The sequence below is a fragment of the Desmodus rotundus genome, chromosome 4, assembly GCF_022682495.2.
Source record: "Desmodus rotundus isolate HL8 chromosome 4, HLdesRot8A.1, whole genome shotgun sequence".
NCBI classification, from domain to species: Eukaryota; Metazoa; Chordata; class Mammalia; order Chiroptera; family Phyllostomidae; genus Desmodus; species Desmodus rotundus.
In genome coordinates, this window is record NC_071390.1 from 92,640,630 (window position 1) to 92,662,059 (window position 21,430).

Consider the following 21,430-nt stretch of genomic DNA (forward strand, 5'->3'; position numbering starts at 1 on the left):
CTATGTTTAATTCCTCGAATTAAAAAAGTCCTAAAAACTAATTTTATCAGTTCTACCTTTGTCACAAACTCTTCCAAAAAGAAAGGTGCAAGTAAGCCTAAAGTTGGCTTCGGCCCCTCTTCAGAGTTCAGCTGCTCTTCTCCACCTCCTACCCCCACCCAGGTACGTCCGTCCTGTCTGCTGTCACGTGTCAATCTATGTCACCATGACAAGGCCTAGCAAGTCTATTTCTAGGCAAACACCATGTTTTCCTTCTCATTCCAAAAGTAGGCTTCTCACTCCTGAGAGGGGAGCACCTAGAAACAGCTCCACGGGCTGGCTAGAGAGCGCTGGCCAGCATTTATGGAGGGGCTCCCGAGTTCTTCTTTGGAGGTCTCAACAGGATTGCCCTAGAGAAGCAGGGCTTCGTGGATTCAATGACCAACAGCACGGGGGAGGGCCGGACAGATCGGCGGGCTCCAACTCTGCATTGTTCGGCCACCAGCTTCCCAGGGCTCTGGTCCAAGCCAGCCGGAAACAGACCCTGAGGGGCTCCACTGAACTGCAGAGCTATTCCACTACTGCCCACACAAACACAGGGCATGACTGAGAACGAGAAAAAGCCAAGAGACACTTTTCAGAAACTCCTTGAGAGAAGTGTGATTGGGAGGACCTGCAACAGGAAGAAAGCTGAAAGAAAAGCAGAGGTTTGTTCCTTGGTAGAAAGAAGAAATCAAAGTGGAGAATTTTTCCCAAGTGTTTCATGATGCAAAATTCTACTTTGTAATTCCTGTGTTCATTTTTTAAAACACTATTAGATATTTTTCAATCATGGAAGCACTGATGTTTGTGGTAACCGGTCCAACAATACAGATACAGAGAAACTGAATAATCATCCTCCAAATCGTCCTCCAAGTCCACCTTCCAAACACAGCAGAAACTTCCTGTAAGTTCTGAGTTTTGTGGACAAAGCATCCTTTTACTGCTGAGCCGTAATATCTCTCCCCTGTTGGCCTCGAGTTTGCTGAGAGCAATGAGGACCAATTACCTCACGAGTATAAAATATCTACAGCGCAGCTAAGAAAGCTCAGGAAACAGGGATATTGGTGATCTCTCATTACCACTGACAAAGTTCCCCTGAAGTCGAAATAACGTTTTGGTCTCAAATATCCAGGGGAATGAGACAAAATGTTTTTCAAACAAGTCTTGGCACAGTGTCAGGGTCTCAGAATACCATATGAACCTTCAAACTTTGTTTTCATTTAATCTTTAAAGAACATCTTTAATACTTCTCTTTAGAAGTATTAGAAGTCTTCTGCAGTGATAACTCAAAATAAAAGTTAATTTGGTATTTTTCAAATTGGTTGTCAAGATTCCTGCTCTAAGAGACTATGGGAAATTATTTTCTCAGAAAAAGGTTGTGAATATTATCAAGATTTAGGTAGGTTCATGAGTCCTAATTCTCACTGTACATTTTCAATGGGACTTTCTTAAAAATATAGGCTCTGGCTCCCTCACTACAGAATTGCTAGGGGCAAGGCCTGATAATCTGTAATCTACATGGTCCCTGGGTGATCATGACTGGCAGACAATGACCTTAGGAACACAGATTTCCTACACACCCAGCTCTGCCCTTGTCTCTCATTAGTCAGCATCTAGTAGCACTAAGAGACCTTTCCCTCCCAATTACGAGTGTTCCCTCTCCCTGTCCCTCCCAATCACGAGTGTACCCTCTCCCTGTCCCTCCCAATCACAAGTGTTCCCTCTCCCTGTCCCTCCCAATCACGAGTGTACCCTCTCCCTGTCCCTCCCAATCACGAGTGTACCCTCTCCCTGTCCCGCCCAATCACGAGTGTTCCCTCTCCCTGTCCCTCCCAATCACGAGTGTTCCCTCTCCCTGTCCCTCCCAATCACGAGTGTACCCTCTCCCTGTCCCGCCCAATCACGAGTGTTCCCTCTCCCCGTCCTTCCCAATCACGAGTGTTCCCTCTCCCTGTCCCCCTTAGAGAATCAGACCAGAATGGTGCTTCTCAAATTGTGCTTCCAAAACACACCGCGACAGAGTCGCCTGAGAACATGTCAAAATCGCACATTCTCGGCCTCCCCCAGCCCCAGGACTACCAAATGAAACTCTGGGGACGGGGCAAGCACAGTGATCTGTGTTTCAACAAGCCATCCCGTGATGCTGACGCACACTGAAGTTTGAGAAAAACTGCATTTGAGAGTTTTGCAATTCCAAGAGAAAAGAAACGAAGCAAGACGTAACTCCATGTAAGGTAGAACCAAGTTTATTAATGACAGCCTTTATTACAACCACTCCCAAGTGTAAAAAATAAAGGGTGATTCATTAAAATTTTAAACTCACTTGGACTTCCACTTGGCCTTTGACTGGATGTGCCAAAGGGTGGGAATCTTGCCTGGTTTTGAGTCAATGGGCCAGACGGAGCTCCCTGGAGTGAGGTACTAAACAGAAAAGACGAGAGTGCCCCTCGGAGCGCGCAGGTCTGCCCGTGCTGGCGCGGCGGAGCAGAGAGGAAGTAACACAACCTTACGGCCGCAGTATGGGGTGAACACTTCTCATTACACAGAGACACAAGCACACACATGCAGAGTCACACACACCCAAACTCTGGACACTAGGTTTTCAAAGAATGTTGTCCTTTCTCTGAGCGGACTGACACATTCGTCAGCCCCAGGGAAGCGACATGGGGCTGAGACGGAAACCTTGCTGAATTTTTACAAAGTACGCTAACTGGCTGCTCAGTAATGTGTTGGCAAATGTGTCTTCACCATGAAATACACTGTGGTTTTCCCAGCATTCCACAGACCAGTGTCTGCTGCCTTAGGAGAATGACATCCTGGTAGACGATTAAATCTGGATTAAATCTGGGTGCAAAACTCACCCCTCCCACTGGGGCAGGGGTGGGTGACAGCGCCTGGAGGTGGTTCCCCACCTGTGACACAGAGCGCTTGTCCCATCAATGTTCTCCCCTCTGCAGTATTTGTGCTTTGTCGCCATCCTGACGGCTAGTCTGCGCTAAGAGAACAGAAGGAGCTCTGCCCACTCACTCTTATTTTGTTTTAATGAAAGAAAATTAAAACCAGAAGAAAAAAAAATCCACTAGAAGCTTTCTGATTGTGTCCACATTGTTTTGGAACGGGGTTTAATTCCATTCGAAGAGAAGGAGGGGCAGGATGCAGAAGAGGCCACGACAACCAACACGGCGAAGGCAGAGGTGAGTCCATGGAAGCATCTGCGAAGGCCCAGCTGGTCCCTTCCCAGCCAGGGAAGACTTGCCACGCCTCTCAAGCCCATGAACCTACCAGACAAATGCCAACCAAATCCCACCTATAAATGGTGCAGGAAAGATGGCAGGAGTACCTGGTGGATTCAGATTCACAGGTCATGCAAAAAGATTACACAAAAAAATTAATATTCGGGCCTGTGAGAAAACACTTCAAAATTTAAGAGAAACTGCAGCTTTCACTTTTGGGAGACCCAAAAAATAAAAAAGCCAAAACCCCAAAGTATTCCAGAGTTTCCAAAGAATCCAGCACCTGATGTGCTGGGCTGGGGGGAGGGAGTATTTAACTAATACCTCATCACGGACCTCACTTTCTTCTTGGATCTCATTGATTAATAAAGCCCAGGCCGACTTAGAAAAAAGGGCTGTCCTGCTAACACTCAGCATCTTGAAGTGTTCCCACGTCCTCGCTCAGTGCGTGTGAAATACACGACTTCTCTTAGAAGGAGACAGAATGTGCCCCCCCGAGGTACTGGTCAGTGGGATCACAAAGTCTGACCTTAAAGACAAGCTGCTTTCTTCTTGGGATGAGAGTTGTCGCAATTCCTGGAGTTGTGCAGTGAAGGGAGGCCCGTCCCCCCACCCCCTCACAGGAAAGGGCTGAGTTTTAGGAAAGGCGCACCTCTTCCAGCTGGGGCATAGAAGGCAGTCCCTTCAAGGTGGGAGGAAGAGCCACGCTGCCCCCTCCCAGCCCTCCAGGTACTGACGCGGAGGGCTGGGCCGTTTTCCACACACTCAAGTACACCTGTGTCCCTCACCCTCTTTCCTTTCTGGTTTGGTAAGTATCCAACCATCCATCAATTCATGGGCACAGCAGAGATTCACAGCGCGACGACTTTCATACTGGTTTTGTTTTTTTTAATTCTGTCAGTGAGCAGCATTTCCCAGCTTTACCCCCCACCACCACCAGTTCTCGGCAGCTCCGTCAGGCGGGACGGCGCGATGCCTCTGTGACAGGGTCCATGCAGCGTGGATTCGGCTGGGCACGCGGAGGGCCCGGAAGGCTGGGCGGTCCAGTGTCTCGCAGCAGCTGTGGCAGGGCCTCTGCTCTACCAGCTGGCCCTGACAGCTTCAATGTCGCTGACCAAATTCTGGGCCAGGCATATGCCAAAAATCTGAGCAAGGAAGAAAAAGAATCAGTGAAACTCTGAACTTCATTAGGTTTTTCCTTGGCCAATGAACCCCATTTTTCTTATCTTTGCTTTTTTAAATGGACATATAATTCACATAACTGTAAAATCCAACCTCTTAAAGTGCATTACTCAGTGGTTTCCAGTCTGTACACAAGGATGTACAACTACAACCACTGTCTGACCCCAAACATTGTATTGCCCCCAAAAGAAACTGTACCCGTTAGCAGTGACTCCCGTCCCCCCCAGCCTCGTCTCCACAGCCCTGGCAGCCGCTACCCTACTCTCGGTCTCTGTGGATTTGCCCACTCTGGAGATTTCACATAGATGGAGTCTCATAATACCCGGCCCTCTTGTCAGTCTGCTCTCACACAGCAGAGTGTTTTCAAGGTTCGCCTGCGTGGCAGCACATGCCAGTAGTTCCGCCCCTTTGATGGTCCGAGTAATATTCCATTGTGTGGATAATCCACGTTTTGTTTGCCCGTTCCTCAGGTGGTGCACATTTGCGGTGTCTCCGCTTTGGGGCTATTAGGAATAGTGCTACTATGAACATCTGTGTACAAGTTTTTGGGTGAACATGTGTTTTCAATTCTCTTGGGTACATACCCCAGAATAGAACTGCTGGGTCATATGGTAACTGTTTAATTTCCTGAGGAATTGCCAAATTGTTTTCCATAGAGGCTGCATCATTCTCATTCCCTTCAGCAATGTGCGAGGGTTCCAATTTCTCCACATCCTCGACAGCCCTTGTTATCATCTTGCTCTTTAATTACAGTTGACCCTCGAGCAGCATGGGGACTAGGGGGGCCGAAATCCCACACAGTCGAAAATCTGCGTATAATTACAGTCAGTTCTCCGCATGCTCAGATTCCCAACCATGGAGTTGAACCTTGAACAAGTCAAGTCAGCTGAGCTACGTAAATCACTGAACTGTGGTCAATTGAAAACCACATGCTCACGAGTGGGCCCACACAACCCCAACCCCTGCTGTTCACGAGTCAACTGTACGTCCACCCCAGCGTGTGTGATCCGGTAGTCACTGCAGTTCTGATGAGAAGTTCCCTAACAACCAATCACGAGGAGCATCTTTCTGAGCACTTACTTGCTTTTGTAACTGCTTTGCACATATGTCTATTCAAATTTTTTGCCACTCTTTAAACTGGGTTTGTCTTTCTACTTGTTGCATTGTTCTTTATATATAGATGCTTGATCCTTATCAGAGATAATGAATTGTAAATATTTTCTCCCATTTTGTGGGTTGTAATTTCATTTTCTTGACAGTATTTTCATCACAGAAGTTTTTGATTTTGATGAAGTGCAATTTACCTACTATGTCTTTGGTTACTTGTGTTTTTGGTTTCTTATCTAAGAAACACTGCCTAGTCCACGGTCATGAAGAGTCACACCTATACTTTCTCCTAAGAGTTTTATAGTTTTAGCTCTTATATTTTGGTCTTTGATCTATTTGAGTTAATTTTTGTAGGTGGTATGAGGTAAGAGTTCAAATTCATTCTTTTGCATATAGACATTCAGTTGGTCCAGCACCATTTGCTGAAAAGACTGTTCTTTCCCTAGGGAACAGTCTTAGTTCACTTGTCAAAAATCAGCTGGCCATTGATGCGCGGGTTTACTTCTGGACTCTCTATTCTAGTCCATTAATTTTATGCCCAACCTTATGCCTGTAGGCACTAACTATCTGGACTACTGTAGCTTTGAAGTCAGTCTGGAATCGAGAAGTGTGAATTCTCCAACTTTGTTCTTTTTCAAGTTTGTTTTGCTATTCTAGATCCCTCGTATTTCCATAAGAATTTTGGGATCAGCTTGTCCATTTTTGCAAAAAAAAAAAAAAAAGGGGGGGTGGTGGCGGGTGTGGGGAGGCAGGTGGAATTTCGGTGCAGATTGCCCTGAGTCTGCAGGGCAATCCGGGGAGTACCACCACCTTCACAGCATTAAGCCTTTCGATCTGTGAACAGGAATGGCTTTCCACTCATTCAGGTCTTCTTTAATTTCTCTCGACCACCGCACCCTGTGTGTGCTCAAAGAAAAGCATCACATCTCTGCAGGACAAAAAAGCCTGGCCCTTCAGACTGCCCAGGAGGGAAGGGGGCTCTCCTTTCCCTCACTGGCACTTGGGAAGGAGGCGCAGACATGGGAAGGGGCACCGCCTGCTTTTGAAAATCCGAAAAACTTAATGCTATTTGGATCTACTTTCGACCGTCCCTGTCTGCCCAGCGGTCAGGTGCAGCATTACTGAGCCCAGAAAAATGCTGGAATGTTGGCAGGCAGCTACTGACCCAATCAACTTCTCCATGTTCAAAAGGAAAAAAGGTTAAATCAGAGCTTTAATAAAATACAAACCAAATAATTTAAGTCTGTTTCCAGCCCTTCCATTTGTGTCTTAACAATGGTGGCACTAAGGTGACTAAGCAAAGCCCTTGTCCTAGCGAGGGTTCTCCTGCGGCACCCAGAAAGGAGCCCTGTCTTACCTGCAGCAATGCAATGCCTATGAATATACCAGCCACGATGGTCAAATTGTCCTGCAACCACTTCTCAAACTGGGGCACACAGCCTTTCGTGTAGATTACAATCTGCTGATCGACTTCCTTCACAGGGGAAGAGGAAAGCACAGCATCACCACGCCAGTTCAAAAGCTCCTCCAACACCCTTTGTGCTAACAGACAAGGTGGTATTCCACTTACTGGTTTCTGCCTGGCATCATAGCCACACTGAGTGTTGATGACATCTTCCTGGTGGAGAAAGAAAACAACGGTGAAACTGATGCCTGTTAGAGAGCCCAGGGAGGAGGAGTCAGCGGGAGATCCCGGCCCCGGTAAAGGTCAGGGTCAGCCGGTGCATGGGGCATGCAGATAGACCAGGTGCCTTGTCAGGCACTTCTGTACATTACCCATGTAGTTACTGTAACCATCCTCAGCAGTTGGTGTTAAAATATGCCCTCTTTTCCAAATGAGGAAAAGTGAGCCTCGGGAATTAGCGGGAAGGAGAGCAAGCCTATTATGTGGAAGGTTCATATTCAGAGTTGATAAACCTCAATAAGCGTACGGACTTTAGGGAATGGAGACATAGATAAACCGTGGTTGAAGGATACAATGACTATCTCCATTTTTGCTTTCATGGGGGGCACTTGTACTTTTTAATCTATATGTTTCTGTATTACTTAAATGGGTTTCAGTGGGAATACATTGCTTCATTAAAAATAAAACAATGCCCTAATTACGTATCACATGGACTGATGTTCTGACATTTGACAGGCCTCATCAGAAATGTGGGTTCCCCTCTTTTAGGTTTATTTTTTCCCCTCTGCAGGGCATGGGTGGAATTTATCAGCTTAGCATTTATGGGATAAGCTATCTCTACCCAGAGGATCTGTAGTTGAAAGGGGAGGCACAATGCCTTCTAAGAATCGTCAGAACTCATCTGACGGGAGGCTAACCCAGGGCAGGAACTGGAGACAGAGCGCAGTTCATACCTACTGGCCAGCACCAGGGGCCGGATTGGGCGCCCTGCGCTGGGCACTCCTGCCTTCTGGCTCTTTGCAGAGGAAAAGGAGGAGCAAACCAGTGGGAGACGTTAGCTGTCCTGGCAAGGTCGCAGAGCAGAAAGCACAGTCCTTACTGATTCTCAGTCTCCTTCAGAGCAAGAGTACAGCCCAGGCTGACCCTTCCTCACCCCCCCCCCCCCCCCCCCGCCACAATGCGTGGCCTACAGGGAACTTCTGCTTTTCTACCCTAGACCACGGCCCCTTCTAAAGAGCCCCACTCCCTCTACCTTACGGGGGAAATGGCACTGAACTCATCAGCGCCCACTTGGATCTCCTTCATGGGGGAAGGGCAGCGCTGAGAGCGGACACCTGGGGACTAACAGGCCAAAGAGAAGCTAAAAAGTCCAGAAGGAAAAAGTGCAGGAACAACTACAGTTGTCATGCTAACACTCTGGTTTTTAACTTACAGTAAGAGACTGTAAGTCATTCTACATAGCAGGCACCTAACGGGACCCAAAACAATACAATCAAGTCCATGGTAAGACACAGACACACACACACACATGTAAAACTGTAATTAACTGTGGTCATTACAACAGACAGGCTGGGCGGCTGTGCTCTCCCCACATAGCATTCTAGCCCTGTCTTGTCTCAAACTCTTCCATATTCCCCAGAACTGAGTCAGGAAAAAAAGGGTTACTATCCCCAAACCCATGCAGAGCGCTCCCAGGTAAGCCCGTGCCCCTCACACAGAAGGAACCACAGACAGCACGGGCAGGCTGCGTGGGTCGCAGGCGCAGCGCCAATACTTGCTAGCAATGCGAGCTTGGGAGAGTTTACTTACACTCCATGGGCTTTGACCTCAACCCAAAAAGGGGAGATAATGGTGGTGCCTGCCGGCAGGAATGTTCTGAACTTCCATGAGCCGAGGCACAAAAAGGCTTAGAATAGGAACCAGCAGGCACTGCCAAATGAACGCCGGTGATTATTGCTCCTACTGGGAAGAACTGAGCACTAGAACCCCTGCAGGAGCTACAGTTAGGGCTAAGTGGGCAAGAAGAGGTTTTAAGAAAAAACTCTCTGTGTTCCTCCCACACACCGTCCTGTGTGAGGTACGGGGCAGGTAAGCAACGTGCTGGCGTCCACTTACGGCGGGATCCTTAGTGCAGCAGGAGAATGGCACGCCGCATCGCTCCCGACTTGCATTGGAATCTGTGCAATTGAAGTAAATATTTAGGTTCCAATCATCAGCTCCAAAAGCCCCACAGCACTGCCACTAGAGCAAACAGGAGAGAATTAGAACATCTCGACACGGAGGCCACCAGGCGCCTGCACGCACACCCGCCAAAGCACCGACACCCAGCTCCTGCCAGCTCTAACCCTCTCTTCTGCCTCAGAATTTATTTTTAAACCAAACTGAACCTACACAGCCCCTGTAAAAGCTTCCAAAATAATTAAGGCTGAGGGTTTGTAAGGATGTGTTGGCACGTGACTTAAAAGAGTGATGAGACCCACGGAGTGGGGAGGGGGAAAGGCCGAGCAGGCGTTGGACAGCAGGGCTCCACTGGACCCAAACGGGTTTGGTTGGGGCGCACGTAGGAACTGTCTCGAAGGTCAAACAAGACACTAAAGAGCAGTGTCTGAAGGAGGCAACTGGGGTTGTGGGTGGGATAACTAGAGACCTCCTTTTTTACAATTTTGATCTCTACACATTAAAGGTTTTTGGGGGGTTTTTTGGATCCGATTTATTGAGGTACCACTGACACACAATAAACTACACGTATTTAAAGTCTACAATTTTACGATTTTTCACACATGTATACATCGTGAAACCATCGCTCTAATCAACACTGTGGACATATCCATTACCCCCCAAAGTTTTAGAGGCTTACTTTTCATTACTTATCTGTTAGTACTCTGAATTTGTTTTAAACAAAAGTGTATATTTACATTTTCACCTTAAAAATTCAGTTGTCTAATTAAAATATAATAAAACAAGGTGTTAAATTCTGTGGGTCTTCCAGGGCCTGATTCAAAGGCCGTTTGTGCCCTGGGTCCCCTGCCGCCGCAGCCCTGGGCTGCAGTGGCTCTACTTCTCCCGGCTAAATAAACATCAGCCCTTGACCATTTTAATACATTCAGGACCAAGAGCTACTTCAAGACATTAAACTCCATGAGAGAAAAAGAAAATCGCATGAAGGCAGTACTGCCGTATAAAGCAGACGGCAATTCAAGAGAACGTGTTTAAGCATACTCCTCCCGCGGCTCTGGTCCTCGGAGGGCCTGAGGTGTGCATCTCAAGGTTTGCCTGCAAAGCTCCATCAGATCTGCCGTGTAAAGTGGGCAGCTTAATACGTGGCAAGGTGTGAGCTTGCATCCAATTACCACCTAACAAAACAGGGAGACTGGCTGAGCAGACGGAACGGCTCCCTTTCACGCCTGAGGTACATACAACTCACTCCAGGGCAGTCCCTGCTGCCACGGAACAAAACCAACAACTCACAGTGCCTCCCCCAGGGCGAGTGCTGATGTGGCCCTCTCCCAACCGTATCAAAGGGGGCCCCAGCTCATTCTGGAAAGTTCATCGCCTGGACTTCTGTGTGCTCTCCAGTCCTGCCATATACGTTAATATAATGGATACCACCGTCCAGGTCTGCTCAGCTTATCCAATTTTTCCCTGTGCGCAAATAAACACCCATCCATTTGTAGGACCATAACACCTTAAGCCTAATACAAACCCATGCACATTTCATTAGAGTGCTGAAATATGTCCACGAGTTAAACTGTAGCTTTTATCATTTCCACTTTACTGTGGGGAAATAGGTCATGGTCCTATTAGCCCAAGGTGACTTAGCTCATCAGATGTGGGCACTAGATCTGTGTCTTTTGAGCCCTGTGTCTATCATTCTGCACTCTGAGTGGGACAGGCAGTCTGCTACTTCCTTTGCACTGCTGGGCTGTCACACAGACATGCTCAGAAACCTGGGTGGGAGGCGTCTACTGTACAGAGTCTTCACTTGTTAGAGGTCACCAGGGCTCAGGACTTCCTCCATTGTTGCTTTTAACCACGTGTGCTATAATAATACTTGAATAGGTATACTTCGGGAAATTTTTGGACAAATATTTTACTAATAAATATATTATTCTGAGCTGTGAAGTGTGGAGGATGACCAAAAGTGGGCAAAGAACAAGAAAGAACCCATATTTAACATCAAACACAATGTCAAACCTAGAGCAAAACAATATTCTTTAAATATCAACAGCAAAGGGCAACCATGATCAGAACCTTCTCGCCGAAGAGTTTTCTTCCTTGTTTCTCCCAGCAGAAATTAAGGTAAGTGAAAATAGGATATTTCCATTTAGGGCACAAATCATGTAAGTCAGAGAACAAGTCAGAAAATAATAAGTAGATGAGCAAACAAACCAAAAACCATGCAGGAAAGTCAGAGGTGGGCTCCAGCTGGCAGACGCCGAAGTCAGGAGGATGTACTCTAGGGTCACCCTTCCCAGAAGGCTTTCAACTTGAAGATAAAGCAAATGTAAACTTACATATTCCTGGGTGAAGTCTATGAGGTTTTGCAAATCAATGTCGTCCCTGTACGCTCTGATGTTGTTGTTTATAAAGAAATACAGCTGGTCTTTGATCCAGTCTTTGAAAACAAAGGCCAGAACCCCGGCAGTGAGCTCCAGGAAGAAAATAATTCCCAGGAACACAGAAAACTAAGACAAAAGACACATACACAGAGAACCGTTATAAAGGCTATTTTGATCATATGCAATTAAATGGTTCCTTCTAAAGAGGTTTGCAATTACATTGGGCTGTTATACACATCCAAAGCAGATAACCTTCAGTTTCTTAGGGTTCGTTAATAAAATATTACACTTCAAGAAAGTATTTTTAAAAATCATTTCATAATCACACTTTGGCACTCCGGTGCTCCATTCAGCAATTAACCAACAAAGTTCATAAGCAAACATGGATAATAGGAATTTCTCATTTCATCCACATTAAGGCCTAATGAATTTCTCCTGATGAATGTGCCTCCAGATGCTGAACAATGATCTGTCCCTACCTCTAGTAGGTTTCTGTGACACTGAAAAAGAAATTACCCCAATATTTTAAGATCACCTGTCATGTGTTACTGTGGCCTTGATCTTATATGCAACATACTCCTTCTATGGATTAAGATACTGCTTTAATTCCCTTTGCACCTGTGGTACAGTGTGAAATAGCAGACATATTTATCTTGGGTGAAGAGATCAAAGAGGAAGTTGTAGGGTGACTGTGGCATGAAAATAATTTCCCGTCGAGAAAACAAAATGAAACCATTGGGTTGAGGGCCTTCCTTTGTGAAGCACCAGTCTCAGAATATTTTATGTAACACCAGCATACAGCCCCTGGGAGACTCCTGGCTAATGTAGACAAGAGTTTTAAAAGGAAGGAGAGAGACCTTCCTTCTTCCTACCAAGGTGGTACTGCCTATACATCTGGAGAAATTCCCTTCCATCTAGAACACTCTGAGGAGCCTCACTTAGTCATATCAATATACTATTCATACGCACAGTTCTTTCCACTTCCTCCAACACCCACATTCTTACCCTTTTCAAACTTTTTTGCTCAGATTATGAGAAATGAGGCTATAAAGGGCTAGAGTATAAACTGCAGGCAAGCTTCTGGTGACAAGGACAGGAAGGGTGACACTGGGGCCACACTGCTGAGCTCCCAAAGGCTGCAGGACAGGTGTGGCTGAGGAGGCAGGGGGGCTGACGCTCCCGCTGCCTCCGTTCAGCAAGCAGACACCAAGCAGCTGGCCAAGAGGAAACTGCATGGATGGAGGAAGGGTGCAAAGGAAACTACACAGTTACTTAAAATTAAAGAAGACAAAAAAACATGTTTATTCATTCAGCAAACATCTAATGAATGACTTGTAACAGATCAGGCCCTGAGCTGGTGGGCTTTGCAGAAGCCAGAATGAGCAGGACCACACCCCTGCCTCCAAAGAGCTAGTGGAATTTGGGGGTAGGGTGGAGGAAGGGCGGTGGGGTGGTACCATTTCACATCAGATGTCAGTATGTCTGACAGTGTTTACCCAGGGTGCCAAGGGCCCTTCTGGGAGGGTGGGCATGAGGGAGGGTTGGGAGAAATAAGTGCCTGGCGAACTCCAGGACCCCAAGGTTTAGTTAGGCCCTAAATCTAGGCCATTCAGCCCAGCCCCTCAGGTTCCACAGAGCTCCCGGTTATCCGCCCTCGGTGAGTTCACTAAGCAATAGAATCTAAAGAGCCCTTCATGATCAGTAGAGGTACCAATAAATTCACAGTGAGCTTTCCTCAATCTAGAAAAAAAAAAAGGACAGAAAAAAATCCTGTCACTTTTGCTCATTGCCTACCCTACAGCAAAAAACAACTCCCCTCCCTTTACTAGGTACCGCTGTGTACACGACAGTTATCACACTGTAAAAACAAGAAAAATCATAGCTACCTCACATGTGTATATACACACCCCCCCAAGACAGAAGTCATGCAAAGGTTTTAATCAGATTTTTGTCCTGACCTTTCTAAAGGCTAGGCAAGTTCATTTCCTAGTTCCCTGGTAAATTTTCTCATGTTACACAATACACATATCAAAACTGAGTCCAAATTAAGTCCTTACCAAATGTTTCGCAGAATGCTTCAAGCCCTGGGCCCTAGGAGCTCACTGCCCCATTTCCAAAGGGGCACAGCCGACTCCCAGGCTGCGTGCTGGGGCCTCAGCTGACAAGAAAGTCCCATTTCTTTTTCACACGGATTGTCCCTAGCTCTCAGACCTTCCCTCCGCCATTCTCCCGGCCTTATGGCTTCAGACCATTGAGACTTCCTACTTATTTAAAAGACCGTCCCAGGCCACTTTTTACTGTAGGCACTAAATGGAGAAAGGGTCCATTTAAAATATTCCCCAAGACTTAAAAAAAGTCAAGAAACAATACAATTCTCTTCGTTTCCAACATGGGACTTTATAAATTAAGGTGATGATTTAAAGAAATGTATATATTTCTGTCTATTCAAGTTACCTCTAGTATCTTCATCCATGAAAATAAAAAAGGGACTACCCTTATAAACCAATATGGTTCAAGGGGATTCCACATTTGGAGACATGGTGGTTAAAACTCATTAAAAAATAGTGGCAACTGGTAAGTATGATGAGGCCCAAAGGGCTACAGAAAAGCTCAGTGAGGTGAGCTCAAGCTCTAGAAATATCTCACAGTAAAAGGACTGGCAGGTTAGCAGATTGTGATCAGGGAGAGGACTGTCCTCTGTGCATGTGTGTGTGTGTGTGTGCGTGTGCATGTGTGTGAGAGAGAGAGAAATGGAGTTTTGGGAAACTAGCTACTCCCACCAGAGATCTATGTACACAGAACAGAGATCCAACTGCTCATTAGGTTTTACATAGGACCAGGTATCCCTTGGTTTGCCCTATCCACATGAGCCTGCAGGTGAAACAGCCTCCAGACCCTTGTCTCGGCCAGAGCTGCCGAATTCAAAATGGGCTACCCTGCATGGGCAGTGCGGGGGCAGTGAGTGCTCTTCTTAGGGATACTCAAGAAAAAATGCCAGAGGAAGATGTGGCGGACGTGCTGGGAAGAGAATCACATTCTCCACGGCAGCTGGGATTGTTTCTGGTCTATGCTCTTGTTTTCAATGAAAATGGTCCTCAGTGATGCTGTGTCACTAAAGGATGAGAATCATTCTACAAACAGGTGATAATTACACTAATACTGTTCTCTAGAAATCCCACCATCTTCCCTCATCATAGGAGGGTGGGGTTTTTCAATCCTTTTCCTGTTGTTAGAAAGGGGCGCGGATGCTGCCGGATAGGGCTGCCCAGGAAGGCCCATGCGCAGACTGACAGGCAGTGCGCCCGCCCTCGGGCTGCACTCAGCAAACCTGCCTGCCACCAGCACAGCACGCACAGGCCCTTCTGTCCTCCTTTGGAAGGAACCTGCAAAGGAAACGCTTTCACTTGTCATTCTCTACCTTGATTTTTAACTTCTAATTACCCCCTAGGAAAACTCCTCTTGCAAATCTATTCATGCTAACAGTGATCACGCCCATACACCCTGCAAGGGATCTAAAACTTATGCTGGTCATGAAAAGGAAGACTTTGCCTTCTACTCTTTCCCCATTCTCACCAAAATTTGTGCTTAACAGATTTAATCTGGACAGGCCACAGCCACTGTGCTTGCGTCTGGTTCCTCTAAACCAACTAGCTGAACAATTCTCTACTAATTATGTGCTTAAAAGAAAAAGCAAAAATCACTTAAAAGAAGAAAGTATATATATAGAACAACCTTAGTTCTAAAGGCCTTTTAAGGACTGAAATGCAAAGTTGTGATACACACGTAGGAACCCTCCATGGATAACGCGGTGGGGGAGGAGCAGACATTATTAAGGAGGCATGGGCAGGGGGCGGAACTAGCGAGCTCTCCTAAAAGAAAAGCATTACCCAAGCCATACTATTGCCAGTGCTCTTAGGACAGCTCACTAAGACTGCCCTAAAAATAAAGCATCCTCCTGGTGTGGGTATGTTCAGTTTTCAACCTGCGAGCAGAGTGTGATACTTACAAATTTGAGAAGAAAAGTGTTTTCCCGCAGAGCTCCAATGCACCCTGCAAATCCCAGAATGAACATCACTCCCCCTACCACAAGGAAGAGCCACACTGGGTCAAAGCCGCCGAGGTCGGTGATGGAAGAGATGTTGGACAGGACTCCCTGGGGGCAGAAAAGATCACACAACAGGGCACCAGGGACCGCGTTAGTTCTCCAACATGAAAAGATGATTACCATCAACCTTCCCCTCTCCCAAAGAAAAACTGCATGGGTCACCTGATTACTTGGTGTGATTAATACTCAAGAGCCACTGCAAAAAAAGAAAAAGTAAAAACAGAAAACAACCTTCTTTCCAAGTCTAGATAGGGTCGTATTTTAAGTAAAACTATATAAAGCGAGGAAATGATCCCAAGAAACCATCCGCAAACCCTGTAGAGAGAGAATGCGGAAGTTACCTTTGCTTTCCATGTCCTCGAACATAAGTGTCTGGAGTAAATAGCAGGTGTGTAATAAAAACACCTCCCCTGTATACCTGAAACTAATACAAAATACTACCGAACGTAAACTGCAATTGAAAAATAAACAATTTTTTAAAAGGGAAAAAATAGAAAAACACCTCCCACCACCTGGGAAGAGAGGCCATCCTAGTCCCGGGACAGGGAAGTGAGACAAGGACCTGCATCAAGCCCTTGGCATTTCTCAGGAACCGGGATCTGAATGCTGCTAACACAGCAGCGAGGCCCAGACAGAGCCCTTAGAAGTCTTCCAGGCCAAAACTGCAGCCAGGATCTGCCCTTGGGCTTCACAGATCTGTCAGGCTGACATCCTCAAAGCTAAGAACTGGGGTTTAAATGCCTTAGAAATCAAAGGTTACTCCCTGGGTTTCAACCCTTTTATTCTCCTACTAAAGGAACCCAGTGTAATCTCATTTCTCCACAAACAATGCCATGTCTTTACGGAAAGCCTTTCTCCATTAATGTGACCACATCAAATATCACCCAAAACTCTGTTAAAAATTAGGAGACATTTTTCCTCTAAAATGCATGGTACAAATTTATTATTCCTTCCTATAGAGACCAGCTACTGTTATCTTCAAACTGGATATATAAGAGTCTCAAATACTCAGTATCATCAATATTTTTCTTATCTGATTATTTTTGAACTCTTAAAATAGCCACAGAGTATCATGGTATAGTTGGCTATAAAGTCTTAATATTAAACAATTTGTTTCCACAGCATTTTCAAGAACCTGGAAGAATACAAAGTATTCATCTGATTTTATACTTGAGAAAAATGGGAACTTGAAAGGGTGGATGAGTTGCTGAAGGTAATACAGCTATTAATTGTTTTGAACCCAGAAAGGAATGTTTACCTCAGCATGTTAAAAAAAAAAAAAGATTGATTTATTTATTTAGAGGGGAAAAGAGGGAAAAAGAGAGGGAAAAGAACACTGATGTGAGAGAGATACATCAATCAGTTGCCTCTCACATGTGCCCCAACAGGGGACTGACTGGGAATCAAACTGGTGACCTTTTGCTTTGCTGGACATGCCCAACCCACTGAGCCACCCCAGCCAGGCCTGCACTCTTTTCTACCAAGTAGAAGCCATGTACTTGCTTCCAAGCACTTCCCAGTCAGCACTAGTCAACACCTGACTCTGGGAGTTTTAAGGTTTAGTCCATTTTAAGGTAGTAGGAACATTTGAACAAGAGTATGTTGTTTATTAGGTTTTTATTTATTTGGGATGGGGAGAGCATCACCTTAAGAACAATTACAGGATATTAATGTCGAACACATATGAGGAATTAGGAAGTCTTAAAGTATAACTTAAACCCTATGAAAGAGGCCGAAGGTTTAACTACATCACAGATGAAAGGTTGGGAGACTGTGAAAGCACTTAGGAACGCAGGGTGTATTCATTGACTTCTGGGCTGACATCACGAAAGGCAACCACACCCTTCTCCGGACTGCACAGACCAGGGCTGGATTCAGTCTTGTGTGCTCAGGTATCCCAGCTCTGAACTGTGAGTCCTGGTGGGACACAGCGCAGAGAAACGAATGGTGCTAGAAAGTCACACAAAATCTCAGCGACAGTATTGAGGATCCGTGTTGGAAATCAATCACTCTCTCCCCCTCAGAATGCCTTTAAACACAGGTAGGAAGTTTTAGACCTTAGCCAGGGGAATAGAGGTCTTTGGGAATACACAGTAACAGTCTTAAAATTTAAAAAGTCGAATTAATTATGGGAGAAGTAGATTCAATTTACTCAGCACCAAAAAGAAGAGGCAGCAGAGGTGGAAGAGACAGGAAGGGATGTAAGGTCCACCGAAAGAAGGCCTTCCCAAAACCAGCCTGTCTGCAGCAACGGATCAGAGAGGCTGCCTGAGAAACTGGCTTCCCTTCTGGGGCGATGCTGAGACCTCTGTTGGCAGTGTTCCAGAGGGGGCTCCCAAGTTGGAGGGGAGACTGGGGCTCACTAACTTTTAAGTTCCTTCCACAATGAAGACCATTCTGATTCCATCAATTTTTAATGGACTTCTTATTTATGATTACACTCAAATAAGAGGGGGAGCAGATTGTTCCCACTCTTCTGTGCTCCAAGACTGGACACAAAGAGCTCAGTGAATCACAAGGACGGTTCTGTGGGCAACTCAGCCGGCCGACCTAGCAAGCCAACGAATGCACCTGTGCCTGAAACTCTAAGGCATCCCCGCCCCTGAGGCAAGAAAAGTACCATTCCAGGTCCAAGTAGGCTCCTGAGTCAGCTGTCCCCTCTGGGTTTCATCTGGAGGATGAGAATTTGGCTTCTCAGACAAACTCATTTTCATACTTTCACTCTCCCCAGCCGGTAGGTTGTTGTAATTGCGAGGCCTTTCACTGTTTCCGTGGAAACAACAATCACTGGGGGCTAGCTGGACTGCAGATTCTACTCATTTAAACCTCAATTCCAGCGAAAGATAGGGCTGGAGACAGATACTGAGAGGGTGTGGGAAAAGACATTCTGCAAAGCATAGACTGACCAAGAACTTTCTTTTTAATGGATTCAGACTATACCCATGTAGCTATCAGGTGAAAACAAATGCGAATCTTAAAACACAAAGTGTGGAAGTCAATGCCCAGAGCCCTGTGGTTAGGACTTTACTCTTTCACCTGCAATGTTTCCAGTGTGCACGGAAGGGCCCGCAGCCTCACTGCTTCTGCCGGCTCAGGGGGATGGGGTGGGGGCTGAAAGGAAAGCTGGCAACCAGGACTGGATTACAAAAATGAAGGTGAGCTGACAGCTCAGCCTTCTGTCGTCTTCAAGATGGGGTCCCTCCTTGGACTTTGTAATTTTGTTAAGCTCAATTTGACAAATGAACAAGAAGTGCTAGAACATGCCTGCCGAAGAATAATTATAATTAAAGCTTGTAGTTGACAAGAAGCCGGAAGAAAAAAAAATCTAAGATTACAGTTAAGTGTGCCAAGGGATTTAAAATAGACATTCATTAGTGGTAAATCCTCCGGAATGTGTAAAAACACCACCAGCAGACACCTGGCCTTCTGGGAACCTGTGGGCAACACCTTCTTCTTCAGGGAAACACTTCCCCTTCTCGTGAGAATTCCTTCTCCCCCAAATCTACGCCTCAGACCTGCCAATTCTCACAGGACCCCACCGGCTCAATGAGCGTCAGAAGCCCGAATTCCCTTCCTCGGAAACCAGGATTCGGAACACGCATTTCTCTCATGTGGCTGCAGCTGTAAAATACCAAACTCTGCAGCCACGGGCAGCATGGTTTTCACCACGTGACCAAAACTGGAGCTCCCACGTTGTGCTGGGAATAATGGATTGGGGGTGGGGTGGGGGCAGACAAGGGATAGAGGCAAGTGCTGAATTTAATATGGTTCCTTTTCCCAGCTGGCTGATATTTCCAGTCAACATAAACACTAAGCCCATGTAAACAGCTTTCCTTCAGGTTGATTCACTAGCAATTCCACGTCATTAATGGCATGAGCTCTGCATGGAACTTTTAGGTGCTTTATCTGTGTCGCTGATAAATAATACATGATTTGAGCTCTAATTCTCCATGTAAACTTGAATGTTCAGTCTTTGGGTTTAAATGCCAACTTATTAGAACACAAATTTATTGAAAAAATAAATGCAAAATGTCACTGGGCTACTCTCTTCTGTACCCAGAACTGCTGCTTATGCAGGAAGTGTTCACACATAGCCGGGCGTTTGTAGCCCAGTTGTAACTTCTCCACGTGAATCCTGCAGGCAAGGCCCTAGGAGGCAAAGATGCCGAGGAGACTGGACTTTGTGGAGGAAGTCTGAAAATACCCTGTGAAGCTGAACTGAATAGGAATGAGGATAAATGGATGACAAGCAGAGCAATTAGCCACGTGTACTTATTCCTCTCACCATTTCTTCTGGCCGACATGAAAGAATTCTGAACAGCAACAACAGAGACAGAAAGGGAAAGAGTAAGAGAGAGAGCCAGAGACCAAGATTGTAGTCACAAGAAAAATATATTCAAATACTACAGAATCAGGAATACAGGAGAATTTCCCACACACATATTCTTTTTTTTTCATTTTTAAATATTTTATTTATTTATTAACAGAGGAAAAAGGAGAGAGAAAGAGTGGGAGAGAAACACCAATGTGTGCTTGCCTCTCCCGCGCCCCCTCCTGGGGACCTGGTCCACAACCCAGACATGGGCCCTGACTGGGAATCCAGCCAGAAACCTTTTGGTGCACAGGCCGGCACTCAGTCCATTGAGCCACACCAGCTAGGGCCCAAGAAAAAAAAAATTTTTGTTTTTTCAATTTCTGGGCTATTTTATTCCGGTGATCTGTGTCTGTTTTTATGCCAATCCCATACAGTTTTGATCACTATAGCTTTGTAACATAATTTGAAATCTTTTTTTTTAAGTTCTTTTTTTTGATATATTTATTGATTATACTATTACAGTTGTCCTATTTCCGCCCCTTCGCTCAACTCCATCCTGCTCACCCCCTCCCTCCCACATTCCCCCCCTATAGTTCATGTCCGTGGGTCATACTTATAAGTTCTTTGGCTTCTACATTTCCTACACTATTCTTACCCTCCCCCTGTCTATTTTCCACCCATCATTTATGCTATTTATTCTCTGTACCTTTCCCCCGTCTCTCCCCCTCCCAATCCCCTATTGATAACCCTCCATATGATCTCCATCTCTATGGTTCTGTTCCTGTTCTAGTTGTTTGCCTAGTTTGCTCTCATTTTTGTTTTAGGTGTGGTCATTAATAACTGTGAGTTTGCTGTCATTTTTACTTTTCATATTTTTTATCTTCTTTTTCTTAGATAAGTCCCTTTAACATTTCATATAATAATGGCTTGGTGATGATGAACTCCTTTAACTTCACCTTATCTGAGAAGCACTTTATCTGCCCTTTCATTCTAAATGATAGCTTTGCTGGATACAGTAATCTTGGATGTAGGCCCTTGCCTTTCATGACTTGGAATACTTCTTGCCAGTCCCTTCTTGCCTGTAAGGTCTCTTTTGAAAAATCAGCTGACAGCCTTATGGGAACCCCTTTGTAGGTAACTGTGTCCTTTCCTCTTGCTGCTTCTAAGATTCTCTCCTTCTCTTTAATCTTGGGTAATGTAATTACGATGTGCCTTGGTGTGTTCTTCCTTGGGTCCAGCTTCTTTGGGACTCTCTGAGCTTCCTGGACTTCCTGGAAGTCTATTTCCTTTGCCAGATGAGGGAAGTTCTCCTTCATTATTTGTTCAAAAAAGTTTTCAATTTTTTGTTCTTCCTCTTCTCCTCCTGGCACCCCTATAATTCAGATGTTGGAACGTTTCAAGATGTCCTGGAGGTTCCTAAGCCTCTCCTCATTTTTCCGAATTCTTGTTTCTTCATTCTTTTCTGGTTGGATGTTTCTTTCTTCCTTCTGGTCCACACCGTTG

General features: G+C 45.7%; 1 protein-coding gene across 4 annotated transcripts in view; it reads right to left on the minus strand.

The window, feature by feature from the left end:
- Positions 1-4,058: 4,058 nt before the first annotated feature.
- Positions 4,059-21,430, minus strand: part of TSPAN5 (tetraspanin 5) — a 170,120-nt gene continuing 152,748 nt past the window's right edge. For 3 of the 4 annotated variants that reach the window (XM_045183781.3, XM_053923106.1, XM_053923105.2), the window contains exons 3-8: positions 15,514-15,660; positions 11,463-11,633; positions 9,064-9,189; positions 7,114-7,161; positions 6,901-7,017; positions 4,059-4,399 (exon numbers count right to left, since the gene is read on the minus strand). In XM_045183781.3, coding sequence (XP_045039716.1) covers positions 4,334-4,399; positions 6,901-7,017; positions 7,114-7,161; positions 9,064-9,189; positions 11,463-11,633; positions 15,514-15,660 — 675 coding nt within the window. In that variant the 3' untranslated portion in view covers positions 4,059-4,333. The remainder of the gene's footprint in view (positions 4,400-6,900; positions 7,018-7,113; positions 7,162-9,063; positions 9,190-11,462; positions 11,634-15,513; positions 15,661-21,430) is intronic. The other variant, XM_053923107.2, reaches the window with a different exon arrangement.